General features: G+C 41.8%; 2 protein-coding genes across 3 annotated transcripts; both read left to right on the top strand.

Moving 5' to 3' along the window:
* The first annotated feature begins 136 nt into the window (after positions 1-136).
* On the top strand, positions 137-13894 carry usp5 (ubiquitin specific peptidase 5 (isopeptidase T)). 2 transcript variants are annotated; one of them, XM_071908258.2, is made up of 20 exons: positions 137-389; positions 965-1093; positions 1266-1329; positions 1433-1560; positions 2395-2540; positions 3242-3426; positions 3957-4051; positions 5249-5442; positions 5668-5739; positions 7516-7603; positions 7760-7885; positions 7964-8117; positions 8813-8984; positions 9081-9169; positions 9779-9907; positions 10428-10571; positions 10669-10811; positions 11780-11930; positions 12106-12190; positions 13028-13894. In XM_071908258.2, exons 1-20 carry the CDS (start codon positions 282-284, stop codon positions 13119-13121), a joined length of 2496 nt encoding a protein of 831 aa, XP_071764359.1. In that variant the 5' UTR covers positions 137-281; the 3' UTR covers positions 13122-13894. The 2 variants fall into 2 exon arrangements, with proteins under 2 accessions (XP_071764359.1, XP_071764352.1); XM_071908251.2 differs by having other exon boundaries at positions 1263-1329.
* A 359-nt stretch (positions 13895-14253) lies between these two features.
* LOC139919429 (neogenin-like) lies at positions 14254-19741 on the top strand. Its single transcript, XM_071909171.2, has 9 exons — positions 14254-14387; positions 15706-15747; positions 16109-16270; positions 16376-16516; positions 17203-17436; positions 17644-17715; positions 17910-18064; positions 18751-18818; positions 19037-19741. Exons 2-9 carry the CDS (start codon positions 15720-15722, stop codon positions 19119-19121), a joined length of 945 nt encoding a protein of 314 aa, XP_071765272.1. The 5' UTR covers positions 14254-14387; positions 15706-15719; the 3' UTR covers positions 19122-19741.
* Positions 19742-20239: the final 498 nt, after the last annotated feature.

The raw sequence follows: 20239 nt of genomic DNA, 5'->3' as shown, positions 1-20239 counted from the left end.
GTAAGTGTGACATTAATCTGAAGTTACTGCATTGAAAATTATGGCAGGTGCCCTTAATCTATAGTTTACGGTAGTTAACCGCAACTCGTGAGCGTGCGGCAGCCGAGTCCGCTCGGCCTTGCCTCGACAACACAAGGCGAGCATCAGTGATTCATTCAGCCAGGCAGACGGGAGAAGACGACCCAAACAACGGATACTCTTCCGAGCTGGGGAATCAAAGGCTGGGGTCCAAACTTAGAAGAGCAAGTGTCCCATTGAAAGGCAGAACTAGCTAGCGTGTCATGGCGGAGGTTAGCGAGGTTTTGATGTCAGTTTTGTCCACAATTCGGGTTCCAAGGCCCGGGGACCGTGTCCACAAAGACGAATGCGCCTTGTCATTTTCCTCGCCGGTGAGCCATCATCCCTTACTTAACGTCAGCTAACAGTGTTTTTTCATTTCTGATTTCATTCCTCTCTTCCTTGATTTTGTCTAATGTAACGCTGTATATCTGCTATCCTGCTTTAACTCATTTGCTTCCTTGATTCTCCAGTCACTCAACTATCTAGCGAGCTAAGCTAAGCTAATGCACTGTAATGGAAGCTTAGCTATCCTAGCTTGTTAGCTGGGTTAGTTTAACCGGGTGTGCTGTCAAAGTAGCTAGCAAGCTAACGTGACTGTTTCTTTGGTCTCAACAGTGGCATGACTGTTCCACCTAGTTTTCAGCATAACCCATAACACCTCAACATTGACAGTTAAAGTCTCACGGTGGACTTAGCTAGCATTAAAATCAATGTTTAGCTAAATAATAGCAAACGTTAGCATGCTGACTAGACAGCTAGTTTGCTGTGTAATAGTTGATACTGTGTCATGGTCAGACAGTGTTGTGCCTACATTGCCTCTAACTACAACATTCCAGTGTAGTGTCACGCAGAGAGATGAGGATATGCAACAACATTTCACACTGCCTGTGTCTTTTTTTCCCAGGAGAGTGAAGGAGGCCTGTATGTGTGCATGAACAGTTTCCTGGGCTTTGGCAGTCAGTATGTGGACAGGCACCATACCCGGACTGGTCAGCGGGCTTACTTGCACATCACCCGGACCCGTAAGACTCAGGTGATCACAAGTGACTGCATCAATTGGGCACCTTTCCTAGTTCTTAATTTCCTTAAAGTACTGCCCTTTTCCATCTCATAAATGAAGTTTCACGTAGTCATCACCATTTCTTTTGATGTGCAATGCAACACTCTCAACACCCACTGATGCCAAATCTAATTTCCCTCAGAAGGAAGATGACAATAACTCCGGATCCGGACACCCACCTAAGAAAAAGCCCACTAGATTGGCTATAGGTGAGTGCATGGAACAGTACTGACACAAACACAGATGTATAGGTGTCCTCTGATGAGACTTAGTAATGTTTTCCTCCCCTCATACTTCTGGTCTGTCTCCCAGGGATTGAAGGCGGTTTTGATGTGGAGCAGGAGCAGTATGAGGAGGAAGTGAAGGTTGTCCTCTTCCCTGACAGACAGGAAGTGACCTCAGATGACCTTTGCTCCATGCCTGATGTTGTGAGAGAGCGGGTGAGATATCTTGTCTGTTAGTTCCTCTGTGAAGTTTTATTGATACAGGACTTAAAGAGCAAATCGATGCTAGGGCACATAGGGCAGGCAAATTGCTGCTGCACTGCTCTCTAGGGGTTGAAAATGTATAGCATGCTGCACTTCGGACCACACCTCAATCAGTGATGTCAAAGCAGGTGTTTTTTTCTATCAGATGTCAAAGGCAAAATACCTGCTTTGACATCAGCGATTTGGGTGTGGCCAGAAGTGCAGCATGCTTCCAACCCATAGAGAGCAGTGCAGCAGCAATTTTCTGCCCTATGTGACTTCGTGTTGATTTACTCTTTAAATCAGTCAGTTCATGGTGAGAGACAAAAGGATTTCTGTTACCAGTAAGCTTGTCATAATGGCAATATACTACCCTACAATACTATAACAAACTCAAGTATCATGAATACGAAGTTAGTATCACAAAGCCATGACAAAGTGGACAAAAATAGTGTGTTCAATAAAATGTAACGATTGGATTCATAAACGCAGAGATAGAACACAGAGGCTTGTGGCACATTTTGGGAATCTGCATAGCTCTTTGGCTAGTTTGTCATTATATATTCCTTAACATTTGAACATTGGCACACATGTTTTCAAACATTAATTTCACCAACACAGTCTGCATACGGACCATAAACTGTGATACTTCAAGTAATGCAATAGTTCAAATTTGATTTTCTTTGATTTCTCAGTTGTCAGGTAAAAGCTTGGCATTGCTATACTGTGACTGAAGTATCATTCATCCCTACCTGTTACACTTAGGTGTATTTTAAATCTCTGTTGATTCGATTGCTGTCCTTTAAGGTGTCTCTGTCCATGGCGGGTCTCATGTCAGCGGACTCAGTGTCTCATACCTTGCAAGTTCAACAATGGGATGGAGAGGTGAGACAGGAGTCACGGCATGCCGTCGACCTCAAACAGCTTGACAACGGACTCAAGATCCCACCCAGGTGAGACATGAGGTCACAACTGTCCTTTCGCTACAGAAGGGCTGCAACTAACGATTATTTTCATTATGGATTAATCTATCGAATACTTTTCTCGATTAGGAATTTAGTCTATAAAATGTCAAAAATAATGACAAATGCCCATTTACCAAGTTACCAGAGCCCAAAGTGATGTCTTAAAATAGTTTACTTAGTGTAGCAGCCAAATAAAAAGCCCAAAGTATACGGAGAACAGCAATCAAATCTGCATTTGCATTCGTGAAGCTGATACATTTTTAGTCAATCGACTAATTGTTTCAGCATTACACTAGTTATGATGCAGTTCCTTACAGATGAGCTATCTCATTAAACAGCTGCGCTGACTGTATTGTACTGTAAAACGCATAAGAGGATTTACAAAACTGTAAAGAAGGTATCTCTGTCTCTACATACTGTAAAACCTATAATAGTAGCCCAGGTGTTTATTAGGGTCAACAATGAAAATGTCCAGGCGATCATGCTTTTACATTCAGGATCCACTGATATATTGATGCACTGAGCAAGCTGTTGTGTCTCCAATAACAGAATCTTTTGCCCGGGTTAGAGATGGCCGTTTTATTTGTAAAAACTTACAAGATCTTCCAGGGTTCTACAAGAGTCAGGCTATTCATTTAGAAGAGGGGTTTATTGGACGTTTTATGGTACTTGCCATTTCTCCATCATAGTGGCTGGCGGTGTGAGGTGTGCGATCTGCAGGAGAACCTGTGGATGAACCTGACGGATGGCAAAGTCCTGTGTGGCCGCAGGTATTTTGATGGCTCTGGGGGAAACAACCATGCCCTGCTCCACTTCCAGCAGACTGGACACCCGCTTGCTGTCAAACTGGGCACCATCACCCCAGACGGAGCAGGTAAGGATATGGTATAACCGCTCTTCTGCGGTGAAAATTAGGGATGCACCGATGCCACTTTTTCAATGCCGATACCGATTACGAGTATGAAAGTTTAAGTATCGGCCGATACTGAGTACCGATCCGATCCATTACTTTTACTGAACAGTGCAGGCTTACTTCCTTAGTTTGGGGTCAATGGACAAAATTATTGAGATAAAATCCTTGTTTTTCCCACTGTTTGAGGAATACAGGCTTCTATGTGCCACAAATGCATAAAATGAAGACAGTTTGCTTACATGTTACTCATGGCTTTCGGTATCAGATTTTAGTCTTGGGTAAAATCTCAGATACCGATATTCCATTTTAGCCGGGTATCGATACCGATACCAGTATCGGTATCGGTGCATCCCTAGTGAAAATGTAAAATATCTATCACCGATACGCACATATAGTGAGTCTCTTTATTCATGAACATTGTTGAACTGCATAAGTGCATTTGTATGAATCTAAATGCTTCCTTGATTGCTAACTCTTTGTTGTATGTCCAGATGTGTATTCCTATGATGAGGATGACATGGTACTGGATCCCAAGTTACCAGAGCACCTGTCTCACTTTGGCATCGACATGATGACCATGGAGAAGGTAAGATCCTCACAATGAGCTTCTCTGCTTTTTAAGTGGAAGCAAATGCCTTTGTTTTTATATCTAGTGCACAAATTGACCTGTGTAAATCTAAAATGTGCCCACTTTTCCAACTGGTTTTCTACATATCTGATTATGTTCTTCAAGGGAAAGGTACTGCCCAGCCCCCTGCTTTACCATTCGAGTGTGACAAAATTACTCAGAGATATTGGATTTTTCCCTGTTGGCAGATGTCCAGACAGTTATCGCTGGTTCTGCCTCATAGAGCTGCCATTGATTACATGGTATTAGAGAGGGGTCTGAAATTCAGTAGTAATGTTGTATAGCCAGTAGCTCTTAGAAAACCAATACCTCGCAAAATTCATTTTATCAAACATTTGTCCTGTTCTTCTCCGTTTCTCCTTCTTGGCTACCTCTTCTTGACTCTTTTTTTATATTACTGTCTATCATTTATATCTCATGTATGCTCTTATGTTCACCACATCCACATTATCACGTACTGCCTGCTTTTCCCCCTCAATTACTTTCCTCCACACCTGTTTCTTCTCCAACTCCCTGCTGCCATTAATTTCTTTGCCACCTGTTTCTCATCTTATGCCAAGTGCAGACTACACGACTGTCAAAAACCTAAGATCTCGGTACCTCTCACTGTGTACCATTCTGTAGTTTCTTGTCCTGCCAAAGTAATGGTGCGCACACTTAACGATGTGGCACAGACGGGGGGTGAAGGGGGGTTGTGCTAAAATGAAGCTTGAGAAGGAAGGCCGGCTTGCAGCCCTTACTGTATGTGTACTGTGCTGGGAAAAAAAAAAAAAAAAGCCATGATTATGTTTTGTTTTGTGGTTTCTGCCTGGTTTCATCGCAATGGCTCATTGGCTATTGCTGCTCATCGTTCTCAAAACTCGTCTTTACATAACTCGCACTACAAGAGCGTTGCTGATTTTGTGCTGACAAAATCAAACATGTTTGAAAATCTCTGGATGTCTGAGACGGTGCAAAGACTTGATCATACTGCCTCTTGGACCCGTGCAAACTTAACGAGCTTCAGTTACAGTCACAGACATTTTCTCCAGATTTTGTCTCAGATCTGAAAAACTTGTCTGGGACAGCTAAATCGGGTCTAAAGTTGTGTAAGTGTGTGCCCAGCTTCACTCAGCTTCACTCAATCTTTTATCTCTTTGTCTTCTCCCCTCTCAGACCGAGAGGACTATGACAGAGCTGGAGATTGCTGTGAACCAGCGGGTGGGTGAGTGGGAGGTGATCCAGGAGTCTGGAACCAGCCTGCGGCCCCTGTCGGGCTCCGGCCTGACCGGCATGAAGAACCTGGGCAACAGCTGCTACCTCAACTCTGTCATGCAAGTGCTCTTCACCGTGCCCGACTTCCAGAGCAAGTCAGTACCTCGTCTCTCTCTCAGAACCTCCTACCTCCTGTGCCTCCCAGTTGTTCGGTTGGCCGTAGCACTTGCTGTAACAAAGCAGTGTGAATCTTTAATATAGTCTACAGTGAAGATATTTCTGCCAAGCTGATCATTACAAGAGTATTAAAGGTTGATTGATGAGAATAACATACTGAATGTAAAGAACTTGTTTCATGCCCTTTTATTCATGCCTGCTAGGTATGTGTCTAACATTGACAAGATCTTTGATGAAGCCCCAAGCGACCCCACCCAGGACTTCAAAACCCAAGTGTGAGTGTCCTCTTCTAACTTCCACATAAAGTGATAGAACGCAGTGCAGGAGTTGCTCTGCTGTGTAGTTGTTGTCTGTGACTAGCTGTTTTACCAGTAGATGTCACAAAATACTCATCAGTGGTAACGCAGGGAAGTCATGACAAATGTTTGATAAAATGTTACAATAGAAATCCAAAGTCTCTTCACATAGCAGTGTTTATGTAGCACAAATCCCACACACATGCATTCACACACTCGGCTTGTCCTCTTTTTTCCTTTGTGTCTGAAAGAGGTACCATTGTGCACGCACAGTAGGTGAAAGAAACGGTCCACATAAATACACACACACAGTGTGCCAGCTGTTGGCCATAAAGCTGATTACTGACTCCTTTCCAGGCGGCTACTTTTTGAAAATGTAATTTTTGTTTTCCTCCTGAATCTGACCGCTGTATTGATATCTGCAGTGCCAGACAGACTTATCTCCACACTTTGCCTCACATCCTTTTAGCACTGTGCCATTGCAGGAGAAAAGAGATTTGCTCTTGTTGTATCTTATCTAAAATGACAGAGGCTCTCATTGTGAAAACAAAAGTGAAACTTAAAAGTCTGTGTTATGGTCCACACTGCTCACTAGGGCTGCACGATATATCGTTTCAGCATCGTCATCGCGATGTGCGCATGTGCAATAGTCACATCGCAGGACGTGCAATGTCAAGTTAAGGCAAATGAACTCAAACACGTCATGCTACAACTTTTTTGCTGCTTGATACAAAAGGAAAACTTGCACGGTTCTCATTTTCCTTGACTAATTTAAGTTATAATTAGTTATAGTTAGTTATAATTTAATTTAAGTTTAACATAATTTACTCCGATTTAAGGGTTTGTTATAAGACTAGCGTATGTTACCTTTCCAGCTTTCGCGGCTCCGAATCGTAGTTGGGAAGCCTCTGGTGTTGTGCTAGCCTATTTTAGCTTAGCCTGGCTCGTAGCTGGTAACAAGCTTTTTAGTCCGGCCCAACTCTGCAGTGGAGAACTGGCACTTTATTTCGGTACAGCAGGGAACATAATGCACGGCCTCTCGGTGACGCTCTAAGCTCTTTTCTGCTAACTATGGTAACTTTACTCACTTAGCATCCTGCAACTCACTCTGGCTGCGGCTAAAAACACACTCATTTCTACTACGTCACCCGCACAGGTTACCCACAAGGCCACCTTCTTAAAGGGGCAAGGCTTGATAGAGCTATTCAAGTCATTTGGTGAAAATTCCTGGATTTTTTCATATCGCAATATATATCGCAGAAAAAAAAAATATTGCAATGTCAGTTTTTTCCAATATCGTGCAGCCCTACTGCTCACGTGTGTATGTGCTGCACAGTGTCTTGACACTTTTTAGTTGTCTCTGATGTGTAGAATTGCCCGACCCTTGGATATAAGGCACAAGTACAGTGCCACTTGTGGACTTCGGCGTTGTCCCTACTTGCAGTTCAGTTTGACTCAACACACTGCACTGACAGTTGGCGAGGATGGCTAATTAAGCAATAAGCCCTAATTTGTAATTTCACAATATGATTGTTGATGTGTATGTGAAGGCCTAATTCTAATGAACTTTCTCCACTTTTGTTGTTGTGCACAAACTTTTGTATTCCCACCAGAGTCCCCACTCTGATTAGGCATGCCATCACATTATTTGAAAGACAAAAATACATCTAGGCTTATATCCAAATCCTCCTCCTGTGTGAGACTCTATTATGTTTTTGGGCGCACACTGATGTCAGCTTTGCTTGTTTATCACAGAGCCAAGCTGGGCTATGGTCTGTTGTCAGGAGAGTATTCCAAACCAGCACCAGATCCCGGCGATGAACACAGTGCGTCTGAACCCAGGGTAAGAAGAAACAATCATTTACAGTGGATTTACAAGTCGGGGCTTTAACAGATGTCCCTGGAACATCTGGGATTTACTCCCAGAAATGAGCGAGAACATGGTCCAGCTAATATTAATTCTTACTGCTGACAAATCCTCTTTATACTTTGTTTCCAGGGAGACCAAATTGGCATAGCACCACGAATGTTCAAAGCACTTGTTGGGCGGGGCCACCCAGAGTTCTCCACCAATCGGCAGCAGGATGCTCAGGAGTTTTTACTGCACTTCATAAACATGGTGGAGGTAAAGTTGAGCTCACTCTGCCCCTCTTTTTTTGGTCCCCAGCACTTCCCCTACATCATTATTTCCTTTCACCCACAGAGGAACTGTCGCTCTGGGCCCAACCCATCCGAAGCCTTCAGGTTCCTGGTGGAGGAGAGGATTGTGTGTCAACAGTCACAGAAAGCCAAGTACACACAGCGGGTGGATTATATCCTCCAGCTGCCTGTGCCCATGGACCAGGCCACCAACACAGGTGAGAGGCTGATGGGATACTAGTGCTAACTAAGGGGGGCAGGAAGCGGGCGTGTTTTTGAAGCCAACTTTCGACACTGTGGGTGAATGTTGCTGTAGTGACCACACTGAACACACTAATGCAAATCTAATACAGCTAAAAATGCAAATTAGTGACTACATCACCTCAGTTGCAATTGTTAAAAATCAGCGATAATTTTATATCATTTGGGGCATTATGTGTAGGCCAATTGTCTCAATTTAATTTGGAGCAAGCCAGCTGAGGTGGGTTTGGCTCGTGTAAGTATTACTTCTGATGGCCAGAGCTGACTACAGGCTTGACATTAGGTTTACATTACTTTTGATTGGTGGAGCTGACTACAGTCTCTTGATTTGCATAACCAAAATGCCACCAGTGTTGCAGGAACAGGCCATAGTGGAAGGGCTACACGAACACAGAAGACAAACCTCGGCTTCACACTGCGCTGTAGGAAGGAACAAAAGAGGCTGCAAATATTTATCATGTATATCAATGCTGTAAGCTTGTTTAACTGTGATCAGAGGTGGTGAATGCGTAGAGAGTCCTGTTGTAAGGTAATTGAATAGGGATTCTGTATGTGTTGGACATGATCCTTTTTTTGGTTTGATGCCCCGTGCTGTTTAGGAGAACACAGTGGGGTGCAAGGTCTTTATTGTGTCCTCCTTCCTCTCTAACAGAGGAGCTGCAGGAGGCGGAGCGTCGGCGTGAGGAGGCGGACTCTTCAGCAGGCCCTGCCCCAACAGTGCGAGCCCAAATCCCCTTCACAGCTTGCATGGCAGCTCTCAGCGAACCAGAGATCCTCACAGACTTCTGGAGCTCAGCTGTGCAGGCCAAGACCACTGCTACCAAGTAGGGAGAAAGACAGCCATGCACATACTGAAAGTTTTTCTTTGGAACAAATCATAAGATGTGTTTATTAATGTCAGCTTTTGTCCCATTTGTCAGAACAACCCGCTTTGCCTCTTTCCCTGACCACCTGGTTATCCAGATTAAGAAGTTCACCTTTGGCCTTGACTGGGTCCCCAAAAAACTGGGTGAGCAAAAGGATATAGTGATAAATATTTGTCTTAAAGAGACAAATATTTATGTTGCTGTGCACAAACTTCTGTACTCCTACCAGAGATGGGCATGTCTACTCACTGATCAGGCATTTCAGTTATGTTCAAAATTATCCTCCTGTGTGAGACTCTGTAACAGTGTTTTGATATAACCTTAACTTATTTATCACAGAGACAAACTGGGCTATAGTATTGGGTTCCTACAAAAGTCTGGAAGTTCTGGAAAACTATTTAACTCAATATGATCATTTCCAGGTATTGGAAAGTTTTGGAATTGGATAAAAAGTTTGGAAAGTTTTACCATGATACACTTACAATAATTCATTTTATGTAAGCCCGCTGTCATTTAACATGTTGTGATATTTGTTTTTATGAAGATTAATCTTGAGATATTGCCTTGTTGACAGCCACTGACAGAATAAATTATATTGGAACGCCAGCCAAAATCCTTGAATCTAGCCAAGAAATGAACATCAGGAGAAAGTATGGAAATTTTAAATTGAAAATCTGCAGGAACCCAGACAGCAGTAGGTGATGGATAATTGAAAAAATCGTTTTAATGGTGTTTGATTTTGTTCTGTGCAGACGTGAGCATTGACGTTCCTGACACTCTGGATCTGAGTGCGCTCCGTGGGACCGGCCAGCAGCCAGGGGAGGAGCTTCTACCGGAGGTGGCCCCGCCCCCACTCATGACCCCAGACGTGGAGGTCAAAGGTATCCTGGGTTCCCATGGCAACGAGGAGGACGACTCGCTCTACTCCCCACTGCTGTGTCAGTCTGTCTGTCGTTTCTGCTCTTTTCCTCCTTCCTCGATGATACTGTTTTTTGTCCACCCTTGTTTCTTCCTTTTGTTCCTTTCCACCTTTTTGTTTTTCTTCTGTGTTTTGCATGTGACTTTGTGTTACCTCATGATTTGTTTACTTTTGCATCGTGTGAGGTGATTGATTTTACATTTCAAATGATGGCAGCCATGTCCAAGTTGTTCTTTTTTGGAGTATATAAGTAAGTGTTTTAATATGTTATTTTCATTGTTTTACCTTGTGTCAGAAGAACCATTTATTATATTTTTTTTTCCACTTTTGTTTAAACAAAGGATGTGCTCAGGGACACAAACAGCAGGACAATGATGTTCTTCTTATAGTTCACAAAAAATGGAAAAAGTCACATCCCGGTGAAATAAACTTTCCAGAGTACATCCAAGTAATTCAACCCTCTCTCCTCTTGACACACTCAGCCCCAGTCCTGGATGACTCCACTGTGTCCCAGTTATGTGAAATGGGATTCCCACTGGAGGCCTGCAGGAAAGCGGTGTACTACACTGGGAACACTGGAATCGATGCTGCCATGAACTGGGTCATGGGCCATATGGATGACCCAGGTGGGTAGAGCATTGGAAATTAACCAGTGAGCTAATAATCAATCAGTTTCACTGCTGTTCTCAGTATGCATAATCTTCTGTTTGTGATTGGCTGCAGACTTCTCTGCCCCCCTGGTGTTGCCTGGCTGCAGCTCCGCCCCTGGGACCACACCCACTGAGAGCCTGTCTGAGGAGCACCTGGCAACGATCGTCTCCATGGGCTTCAGCCGAGACCAGGCTACCAAAGCACTTAGAGCCACGGTTAGAAACTGATTGATTCAACTGCATCCAATTACAGATGGGGATTTTGACTAATTTAAAAGTAAAACTGTGCCAAAACAGGCATAGCCGTCCCCTGTTTTTCCGACAGTGATGTAACCACAGTTCCATCATTCCTCGAATTTTGTACTCTGGTTTGATAACGTTCATCATTTGCCTCAATCCCACAACAAAAATTAGCAGCAGCATGGCACTCAAGTGGAGTTGCGTTAGCACCGGTAAGAAGTTAAATTTGAATTATCTCCAGTTTGGCTTGGCAGAGTTTGCCAACAATGTTGCCAACAACAGTGTCTGTGACAAAATTATTCTCTGTAGCTCCCACTACCTTTCCCAGTATTACTTTACCTGAGAATGTTCTCACACTCACAAACTACCCCACTTGTAGGTTGGTTGTAACAGGCCTGTGACCTAGGTGACAAATGATGACTTATTTTTTTGTCACCATTGATAACATAGAAATGACACGTAACATAGAATATGTGAATTGATTTTTTTTTTTAATTCATATTGATGAGCAGAGGAAATGTATTGCTTTAATAACAGTACAGAGGTTAAATTCAGTGTAACCAATGAATGTTTCCATTGAATATTACTATTGAGAAAGATAGTGACGTTATTGAACATTTGGCCATACATACAAATTAATTTTCAGGGTATTTTGAATGCTTTATTAAAGCATCACAACCCAAGTAAATAATTGCAACTACCATATAGTGCTATTTGTCAAAGAATAGTTGTTTAAGTGCTCCCATCCCTCCATCCAATGTATTTTGCAGTGAATAAATGTTTCTATTTTCTGGTGGTCAACCCTTGAAGAAATGGCATCAGTCGTCACTGATTCTCTAACTCTTAAAGTATAATATCAAAAGGGACTACTGAAAAAGATTACTTCACCAAAACCTCTACTTGTCCATGTCCTCTGACAATATGGCTGTTCTTCTGTGTCCCAGAGTAATGTCCTGGAGCGGGCAGTCGACTGGATCTTCTCCCACCTGGATGACCTGGAGTCCATGGATGTGTCTGAAGGAGGCCGCTCAGCGGGGGACAGTGAGGGGAGCAGGGAGCCTCCACCTGGGCCGCGAGTCAGAGACGGACCAGGCAGTGAGTCCAGGAGAAAGGGAGGGGAAAGGAGATATCAGCTCAGAATATGTCCTTATGAATTAGTTGCAGGGATCTGATGAGAAACTCAAAATGTCAAGTCACATTTCTGTTTTTGGAAGCAACATATTAATTTGATAATTTACAGTTCAATAACTGGTTCCTTTCTGTTGTCCAGAGTATGAGCTGTTTGCATTCATCAGCCACATGGGGACAAGCACAATGTGCGGCCACTATGTCTGTCACATCAAGAAGGACCAACAGTAAGTACTTCACTGCACTCTGTGCTTCTATGAATATTTTACTGTTTCAAAGCCCTAACCCGTCGTTTTTGAAGGGTAGAACCTACTGTTAACAAATCTCTTTGAAACTGTCACATCCTGTAAGTAGTAAAGTAGAATGCAGATCCATTTTTCCCCAGTGTTCCAAAACAACAAAAATGCAAACGTCACAATATATTTGTGTTTCTATTATATGCTGTCAGCTCTCTATTCAGTATTTCAGTTATGCAGTATGACAGTTATGCAGTGTGACAGTGAAAAATCATCTTAAAAAAAAATCAAATTCTGATTGAAGTAGTGGGGGTGGCAGTGGCTCAGCAGGGGGCACCATACTCCACTTCTAGTTTGGGCCTTAAACAGTTCCATAGCTATTGATGTGAACACAGTACAAAGTACTAACCTTTGGTAGATTTGAAAAGTTCAAATGGTATATATCCATCTGGGAAGAAAAAAACTCATTACCTGAACTTAATCGAGATAAGATGAAACTTTAATTATCCCTGTGGGGAAATTAGTTTCATCCCATATCTTGAAATTATAAAGGATTCTGTCTGTACAGCTGTGATGCTCCTTTCAACACAGGACTGAAATGATCTACTAGACTATCCCTCATAAAGTACTATAATTTGTTTTAATGTTATGCTGTCAATCACTTGGTAACAGTAGGTGTCACTTTTCTCAAGTGGTGGTTAATTCATGCTGGAATGAGACTCTTTAATTTTATGTGCCACCCTGTTGAGTATGCATCATCAAATCCATAACCTGTCCATAATCAAGTGGCTCTTTGTGAACTGTGTTCTCGCTCTGTCATTTCCTCAGGTGGGTCATCTTCAACGATCAGAAAGTGTGTGCGTCAGAGAAGCCGCCCAAAGACCTGGGATACCTCTACTTCTACCGGAGAGTGGCTGAATGAGACGAAGGAGAGTCAGACTTTGAGTGAGGGAGGAGAGTGTGGACGCTAACACAAATGCACACACAACACAACATGCATAGTCGCACCCCACCAAGCTACTAAGAATGCCCTGGCACGCTTCAGAACTGACAAAATTAGGTTGTAAATACACTTCTCAGATGGCTTATGTACACACTTACATAAATTGGTGCAGATGTACAGTTACGGTGTTGGGGAGGGAGATGTTTCTTTTGATCGCTTGAATACACACCAAACGTTAGTGGGACTTTTGTTGCTAGGCTGTTGGTCCATTCACTCCTTAGTATGTTTGCTCCACTATTACTATCAATCCACATTCTGTCAGTTTCCATCGGCATCAGTGGACACTGCCCCTCCCCATCAAAACATGTTGCTCCCAACCCCCTCCCTCTTTTATTGGACAGTGGCAGCTTTGATGTCATCACTTCAGCCAGGCACCACCTTCCTCCTCCCCCTCCTCCTCCTCCTCCTCCTCTAACCGTTTCAATGAGGAAGTAAATAACAGTTCAACATCCACGATAAGAGAAAACGTCATTAAAATTAAAAAATATACAGTTCAAATGTGTGTTTAAAAAAAAAATGAAATAAATAAGTCAAACACCAAACCAAACTGGTTGTTCTTTAAAGTGCGGTGAGGGTGATATCTGGGTGTTTTTTTTTTTGTTCTATTTTGTTTTTATTTTGCAAAAAAAAAAAAATCCTTTGTTACTTTTGCTCTGACAAATAAAGACTTGTCTTTCTGCCATTCTGTCTTCAGTGTGATTGCGTTGGCAGGGATTTGGTTTTATCATAATATACATTTCCAGTAGCTACAACTGGTCTATTTATAAAATGTGTTGTGTTATAATTTTGACATCATACATTAAAAACCGAAGTGGTGTATGAGATCACATTCTTTGATTATTTTACACATTTTTGTGAGGCAGCCTAGTTTAGGCTATTTGAAAAGGAGTGTTTTGAAGTGAGCGTAGACTTATTTGCTGAACTAGCTCAAATCTAGACCATGTAAGAAATCCCAGGCCGAGTTTGCAAGAAAGCGCATCATGAGCAAACCCACAAAGAGCTGGGGTTTGCATTGGCCTACAACTTTCCAAACTCAAGTTTTCTTCTTAGATCTCTTCCGCCCTCATCACCCTTTGCATCCTTGCACTGTCGTCTTCGATGAAATGAAGCACTGAAAGGAGAAGAAAGATTATTTTAGCCTTTTTTTAATTGCATGAACCACACTGCATTAACCTACGGCTCCAGGTAAGTTTTGAAACTAGACTTGAAAACTATTTTTATGTTGTAAGATAAAACACATGGATTTTATTTTACCATTCGGAAAACATTTTCTTATTTCAAACATGTAGGCCTGCAATATTTCTAAATGTCAAAGACTAAACGTAATGATGGGTGCATCCATTTCAGCTAAACAAAAAAGTGACACTTCAGTTTGTAACCATAGCTTCTTATTTATAAATTTAAGAGTCCATTAGGTTCCTGTCTTCTATCTTCGTATCCGACTCTAATCGTCGTGTATTGTATTTGAAACCCTTTATTAGAGTTTTAAATAAATGTTGAAGTGTAAGTTCCTCAACTGTGAAAAGGGAAAATGTGCCTTATTGGCACTTTGGGTGCTTCAGACTTGTTGTGTACCTATATGTCCAAATCAACCTAATTATAACTCTGAGAAATGCTTTATGATCTCTTTTTATGCCTCTTTATTGCTCAGTCACTGTGGTGAATCAATCCATGATAATATGTCAAAAAGAAAATTAGCTTGTTTTGAATTGAATTTGGATGCAGTTGTCTAATTTACTTACTAATTTTAATCTGAGCAGCCTCTAATTATTGTGGTAATTTGAAGCAGCCAAAATAATAGTTATAGTTTGTGGTTTTAAAATGACAATTTGTACAATTAGTCTAAAGTATCACATGTTTATGAATTTGATTCTAAAAGCTCTCGAAATTATGCAACTCAGGCCGTAAAGCTGGCTTACCACAGAGCAGTAAGTGAGTGATAAATGGTGTGTCGGCATTTTAATATGAATTTTCTCCCTTATGCTGGAAGAAACTGCACGCCAAAATTATTGCTTTAATGCGCTTTTGTTATCTGATGCACATCTCAGATAAAATAGGGATAGGCCTACAAAGCATTTTAACATGCATTATTGATGACTTTAATTAAATACAAAAGGGATAAAAAAAGAGAAAAGAATTTCTCAAGTAGAGTGACATCGTTTCAGGTCTGTTTTTTACATTTCTGAAGCTAAGTTTTAAATCTGTTTAATATGAGAGAGAGAAAGAGAGAGACAGAGAAAGAGAGGGAGAGAGAAAGAGAGAGACAGAGGAAGGAAGTAGGCTAGTGAAGTAGCTCGGTGGTTAGGGATCACATGTTCTTTGGTGAGGCATGGTGTTCATCTCAAACAGAAGCTCGGTGTGGTATTCTCTATCCTGGATTAAACAACTGAATCACATGTTCTCCGTCACTCCATAAACTGCTGTGATAAATGAGAATGTGATTTTGTCATTACAGAAATGTAAATTATTACTACTGTTACTCACACTCCCATCATCCTCTCAGATCCAATATCAGATATGAGGAGCATCGTGTGGTTTGGCTTTGGTGAGTGAATATACTTGTGAAACACACTTGTAAATAATCATGTAAAATAAACGTTTTGGAAGTATACAATGAGTTGACAATAAGATATGAAGATCCTGATAATGTCTGTGACACTTTAAGAAGTCATTTCATTAAGATTTTTTATCTGCATATGAAAAATGAACATGATGGTAATCTTCCCAAATGCCTAAAGACAGCCTGAAATTAAACCTGACAATTTGCCCTTTCACCTTACATCCAAAGTCATAAGAATATCATGCAAAACCATCAATTTGTCAGTGTCTAAATACACAAAGCTCATTGTATTCTCACGTGACTGTTATAATAACTGAAGCGTGTGTGTGTGATCCCCTCTCCTCAGTGCTGGGCGCACTTTCAGCTGCAGGTAACGTGATCCACACGAAACCAGGGAAGCGTGCCAAGATCGAGTGTGGGGCCAGCACCGTTAGTAGGACAGTGGAATGGAGACGTGGAAGTGATTTGATTATGTCCAGGAATGTGAAGAGCGGCAGCGAGCGCAAAGGTAGACAAGAGAAGAGAGACAGTCTGTTGACACAAATACTGCACAATATATTGTGTTACAACAATAACTGTTGTTCATTACCCTAACATCTATTTTCTACTTTAGGCAAAATTGCCATATATGACAGGTCAAAGTTGATACAGGATAGGGATCTGGAGATCTCTAAAGTGGAGGAAGCAGATGCTGGACTGTTCATCTGTACTGCGGATGGGAACCCTCACTACCACACACTTTTTGTGGTCACAGGTAGTAACATGTTCCCAGCAGATTAATCACAGTTAATCACAGAAAGGTATACGCAAAGGCCTATATAAATACTTGTCTGGTTGCTGGCACTCGTTATATTATCCTACGTGACAAACCTATCTGACACCTAATCAAAACAAACCAAGAAAAGTATTTGCAAATACTCTTTGAAGTGAATAATGAGGGAGAAGAAACATATTACCTGACCAATTATTCTGATACTACAAAGATTTAAGAAATAGTCTACCACAGATCAGTGTTACTCATAAGAATCGGTTCGCCCAAGCCACTATGTAATTAAGTAAGAAGAATTCATTTACAAAATTAAAAGGTTGGAAGCCACTTCAATGAAAAAGGTGAAAATGTATTATTTCTAAAACAATGTTTACATATATATGAAAAAAAAAAAAAGAATCACCCGAAGTTCATCATTCAATATCTCTATAATGTAGAGGATCCAGTCTGTAAAAGTGTTGCCATTTTGTCAACCAAGGACTTAAGTTACCCACTCTCCTTCAAAAAGCACCATTTTGCACTTCCAATCATTTTATCTAATCACTTTTTTCTAATGGCGGATATGTGAGTCCGGAAGGAATTCTTCATTGGTAGTTCAGCTCAGCCTGCCCTTCTCTTTGTGATTCTCCCCATATCCTCTCTCTCCCCCCTCTCTCCCCTCTCTGCGTCAGTCTCGGTCAGCCCCTCCGCTGATCTCCAGCTGGGCGGCGAGGCTGCGCTCCAGTGTCAGGTAAAAGGGCCGGACCCCGAAGTTACAGTGGAGTGGGAGAGGCCAGGTGGAGGATCAGGAGGGCCATCACCAGTCCATCTCAACCCTGTAGCCAACTCAGACGCAGGCACCTGGACGTGTAAGTTCTCTCGGGACGGGGCGACGTACAAGGAGACCCTAGACATCAAAGTTAAAGGTAGGACACTGGCTTCTACCGAAGTCCTTGCATTGACTCCATATACTCTTTAAAACCACAAAAGCTCCCCCATATGGCCGCTGGCTAAAGCAGCTAAACAACATATAGTACGATTTATTTTCAAGGATTATTTGACAACTGAATAATGCATGACCACCCTATAAGCACTAAGGGTGATACTGATGTGTGGTGTGTTTTCCCTTTCAGAGCCTAAACCTACTACTACACCGTCCCTTTCCTCAAGCCCACAGGACATCATTACGCCAACCTGCCACAAATGTACGTATAACCGGGATTCACTATTCCATTCCAAAATCACAGTTTCATTCCTCAGATCAATGAGAGCTGCTTGCGTGTCGCCTGGACCTAAACTGTCTGACTCTGCACACATCTTGCCTGGATCGATTCTTCGCTGGATTTGGCTTTGACTTATTATTGTTATTCTTGCTCTCTCTCACGGTCCATTTTTATAGGTCGACCACGTGCCAAGGGCTCCCAGCCTGATAAGTCAGGGCTGTTGCTGGGGCTCAGCCTGTGGATGTGGGTTGCAGTGGGAGTGGGCTGCCTGGTGCTGGTTCTGCTGATCATCTCTATCATTGTCGTGCACCAGAGCATCAAAAGAAGGCGGGTAAGGACAGAGCAGTGGTGGAAAGAGTACTCAAGTGTCCTACTCAAGTAGAAGTACTGTTACTTTGCTGGTATTTTACTTAACTAGACGTAAAAGTACTGGTGTGAAATCCTACTTACGTAAAAGTAAAAAGTAGGTCTTTTAAAATGTACTTGGAGTAAAAGTTACTGAGTTGCGTTTTAGAAAAGAGAAACATTTTTAGATGTGATCTTTCCAATGCAATTTTACAAGGACAGAGTTCAAACTAGATTCCTTTTATTGGAAAAATTAGAAATTACAAAATAAAGTGCACACACAAAGTAAAGCCAGATTCTCTTCTTTGCTGACTGTTCACTGCAAATGGCTCCACAATTGGCCAATTTACAATTGTGCTCAAGGAGAGCCTGCAAAATTTGTAGCAGTAAAAATGTAGCAAAGTACAGTATGTCAGTAAAAACACACTTAAGTAAAAGTAAAATTACTGACTTACTACAACGGAATACTCCAAAAAGTATACAAAAAAGCTACTCAATTACAGTAACATGAGTAAATGTGATTAGTTACTTCCGCCCTTGGGAAAGAGACTCCAGAAAACTGTCTGAGAAATCCTCACATGCTGCTTTGCAAATCGCAATCAGAGGGCTGAATGAGTGGAGATGGGCTGATGGAGTGAATGAATCAATGAAAACGTGATTCTTCTCCCGTAGCGAAAGGCCCGGAAGCTGAAGAGCATCAGGCAGCCGCTGAGGGCCAAGAACTACTGCCAGTGTAACGGGTAAATGTTCTTAACCAGCTTCTATCTCACAAAAAAAACCCTGCCTCTATCCACTTTCTAATAATCTCTGTTCACTTTATAGATACTTTCTAATAGGCCCTATTCACTTTATGTCAGCGACTGTTTGACCTTCATAGACACCGTGCCTCTTCCCAAGTACTTCATTATTGTGTAATAATTAGTGTGAAAACTTGTCTTCTTCCCCCTCTTTATCACAGCCCAGCAGCTGCGGCAGCTGCGGCAGCACCGCCGCGAGGACGGCAGAGAGAGAAGCCATCAAGCCTCCCTCGGCAACAGCGCTAATGGAGTGACATGAAAAGACAGATTGAAGAACGAGAGATAGAGGAGAAGAGAGGGACGGAGAGAGCGAGAGAAAGGGGAAAGAGAGGGGAATAGATAGAGATAGAGAGGAAGGAGAGAGGGAGGAGGGAGAGAGAGAGAGAGGACCCCAGAGTGAATATGGCATGAATGTAAATGGGCTTTCAAATGCTCTTGATGAAAATAAAAATCAAATGTAATGATGTGGGCACTTTTAGCTTTTGCACTCAATGCAACCAGTGAACTGAATGCAAATGCACCAAAAGGCAGCCGCTGCAGAATGAAACAGCAACAACATACTTAGGCTTAGTTTATGGAGCCTATTAACATTTTAAGCCTATTATATCATTATGTACTCGCACATTATACACAGCATTGTAAAATGAATATGTACCGCTTTGCATCTTCAATTACATTCGGTTGAATTCCATGTATTTTCAACTTTTCTGTATTTCTGTGTTTTCAACTGTATTTTATAGACTTTATGTATACTTTGTGTTCTGTTTTTTTCTATTTTTGTATGTTTTAAATGAAAGGATTGAACAATTGTATTGAAATTTGATCCGATTTTTTTCCTGTTCAATAAAAGATAAGGATATATCAGCCATTTCTGAAGATTATTGCTCCCGTTCCAGTAAATATCAGAAGTTATCTTTCTACTTTAATTGCATAGTAAGCTTTTACAGTAACTGTGGCTCTGACACACCGGTTCAGTTGTACAGAAAATCCCCCAGAACTGGTGCAGACAGGTGTTGAGACCGGTACAGCACCACACTCACTGAAATACACAGTAAAACACCTGTTAACACTCTGCTATCACACAAGATCATCAATGGCCCAAATTCAGCTGTACTAAAGAGTAAAAAAAACATTGTATGTAGACATTGCTAGAGTTAAGGTTTCTCTTATTTTGTAACATTAACCTACGTCATGTAAATCTTACATGAGTTACACATGGTTTATCTCCTTCTGCTGTTGTGTGTGTGTCTGTGTATGTGTGTGATTGTTGTGTGTATATGTCTGACTATGTATACTCTATGTAATCCATCAGCACATATACCATAGGGAGGATAGGATCATAGTGCAGTCTAACTTCCTGTGTG

This window comes from Centroberyx gerrardi, chromosome 12, assembly GCF_048128805.1.
Source record: "Centroberyx gerrardi isolate f3 chromosome 12, fCenGer3.hap1.cur.20231027, whole genome shotgun sequence".
Taxonomy (NCBI): Eukaryota; Metazoa; Chordata; class Actinopteri; order Beryciformes; family Berycidae; genus Centroberyx; species Centroberyx gerrardi.
Note: the sequence above shows the minus strand (reverse complement) of the source record. Positions and strands in the feature narration are given on the sequence as shown.

Bases quoted from the DNA above. Each gene is read 5' to 3' on its own strand.
- LOC139919429 (XM_071909171.2), top strand. From the start codon at position 15,720: ATGAGGAGCATCGTGTGGTTTGGCTTTG. The intron at 16,271-16,375 runs GTAGACAAGAGA...TTTCTACTTTAG, and splicing joins GAGCGGCAGCGAGCGCAAAG to GCAAAATTGCCATATATGAC. The intron at 17,716-17,909 runs GTACGTATAACC...CCATTTTTATAG, and splicing joins TACGCCAACCTGCCACAAAT to GTCGACCACGTGCCAAGGGC.
- usp5 (XM_071908251.2), top strand. From the start codon at position 282: ATGGCGGAGGTTAGCGAGGTTTTGATGTCAGTTTTGTCCACAATTCGG. The intron at 1,330-1,432 runs GTGAGTGCATGG...TCTGTCTCCCAG, and splicing joins GCCCACTAGATTGGCTATAG to GGATTGAAGGCGGTTTTGAT. The intron at 10,572-10,668 runs GTGGGTAGAGCA...GATTGGCTGCAG, and splicing joins GGGCCATATGGATGACCCAG to ACTTCTCTGCCCCCCTGGTG.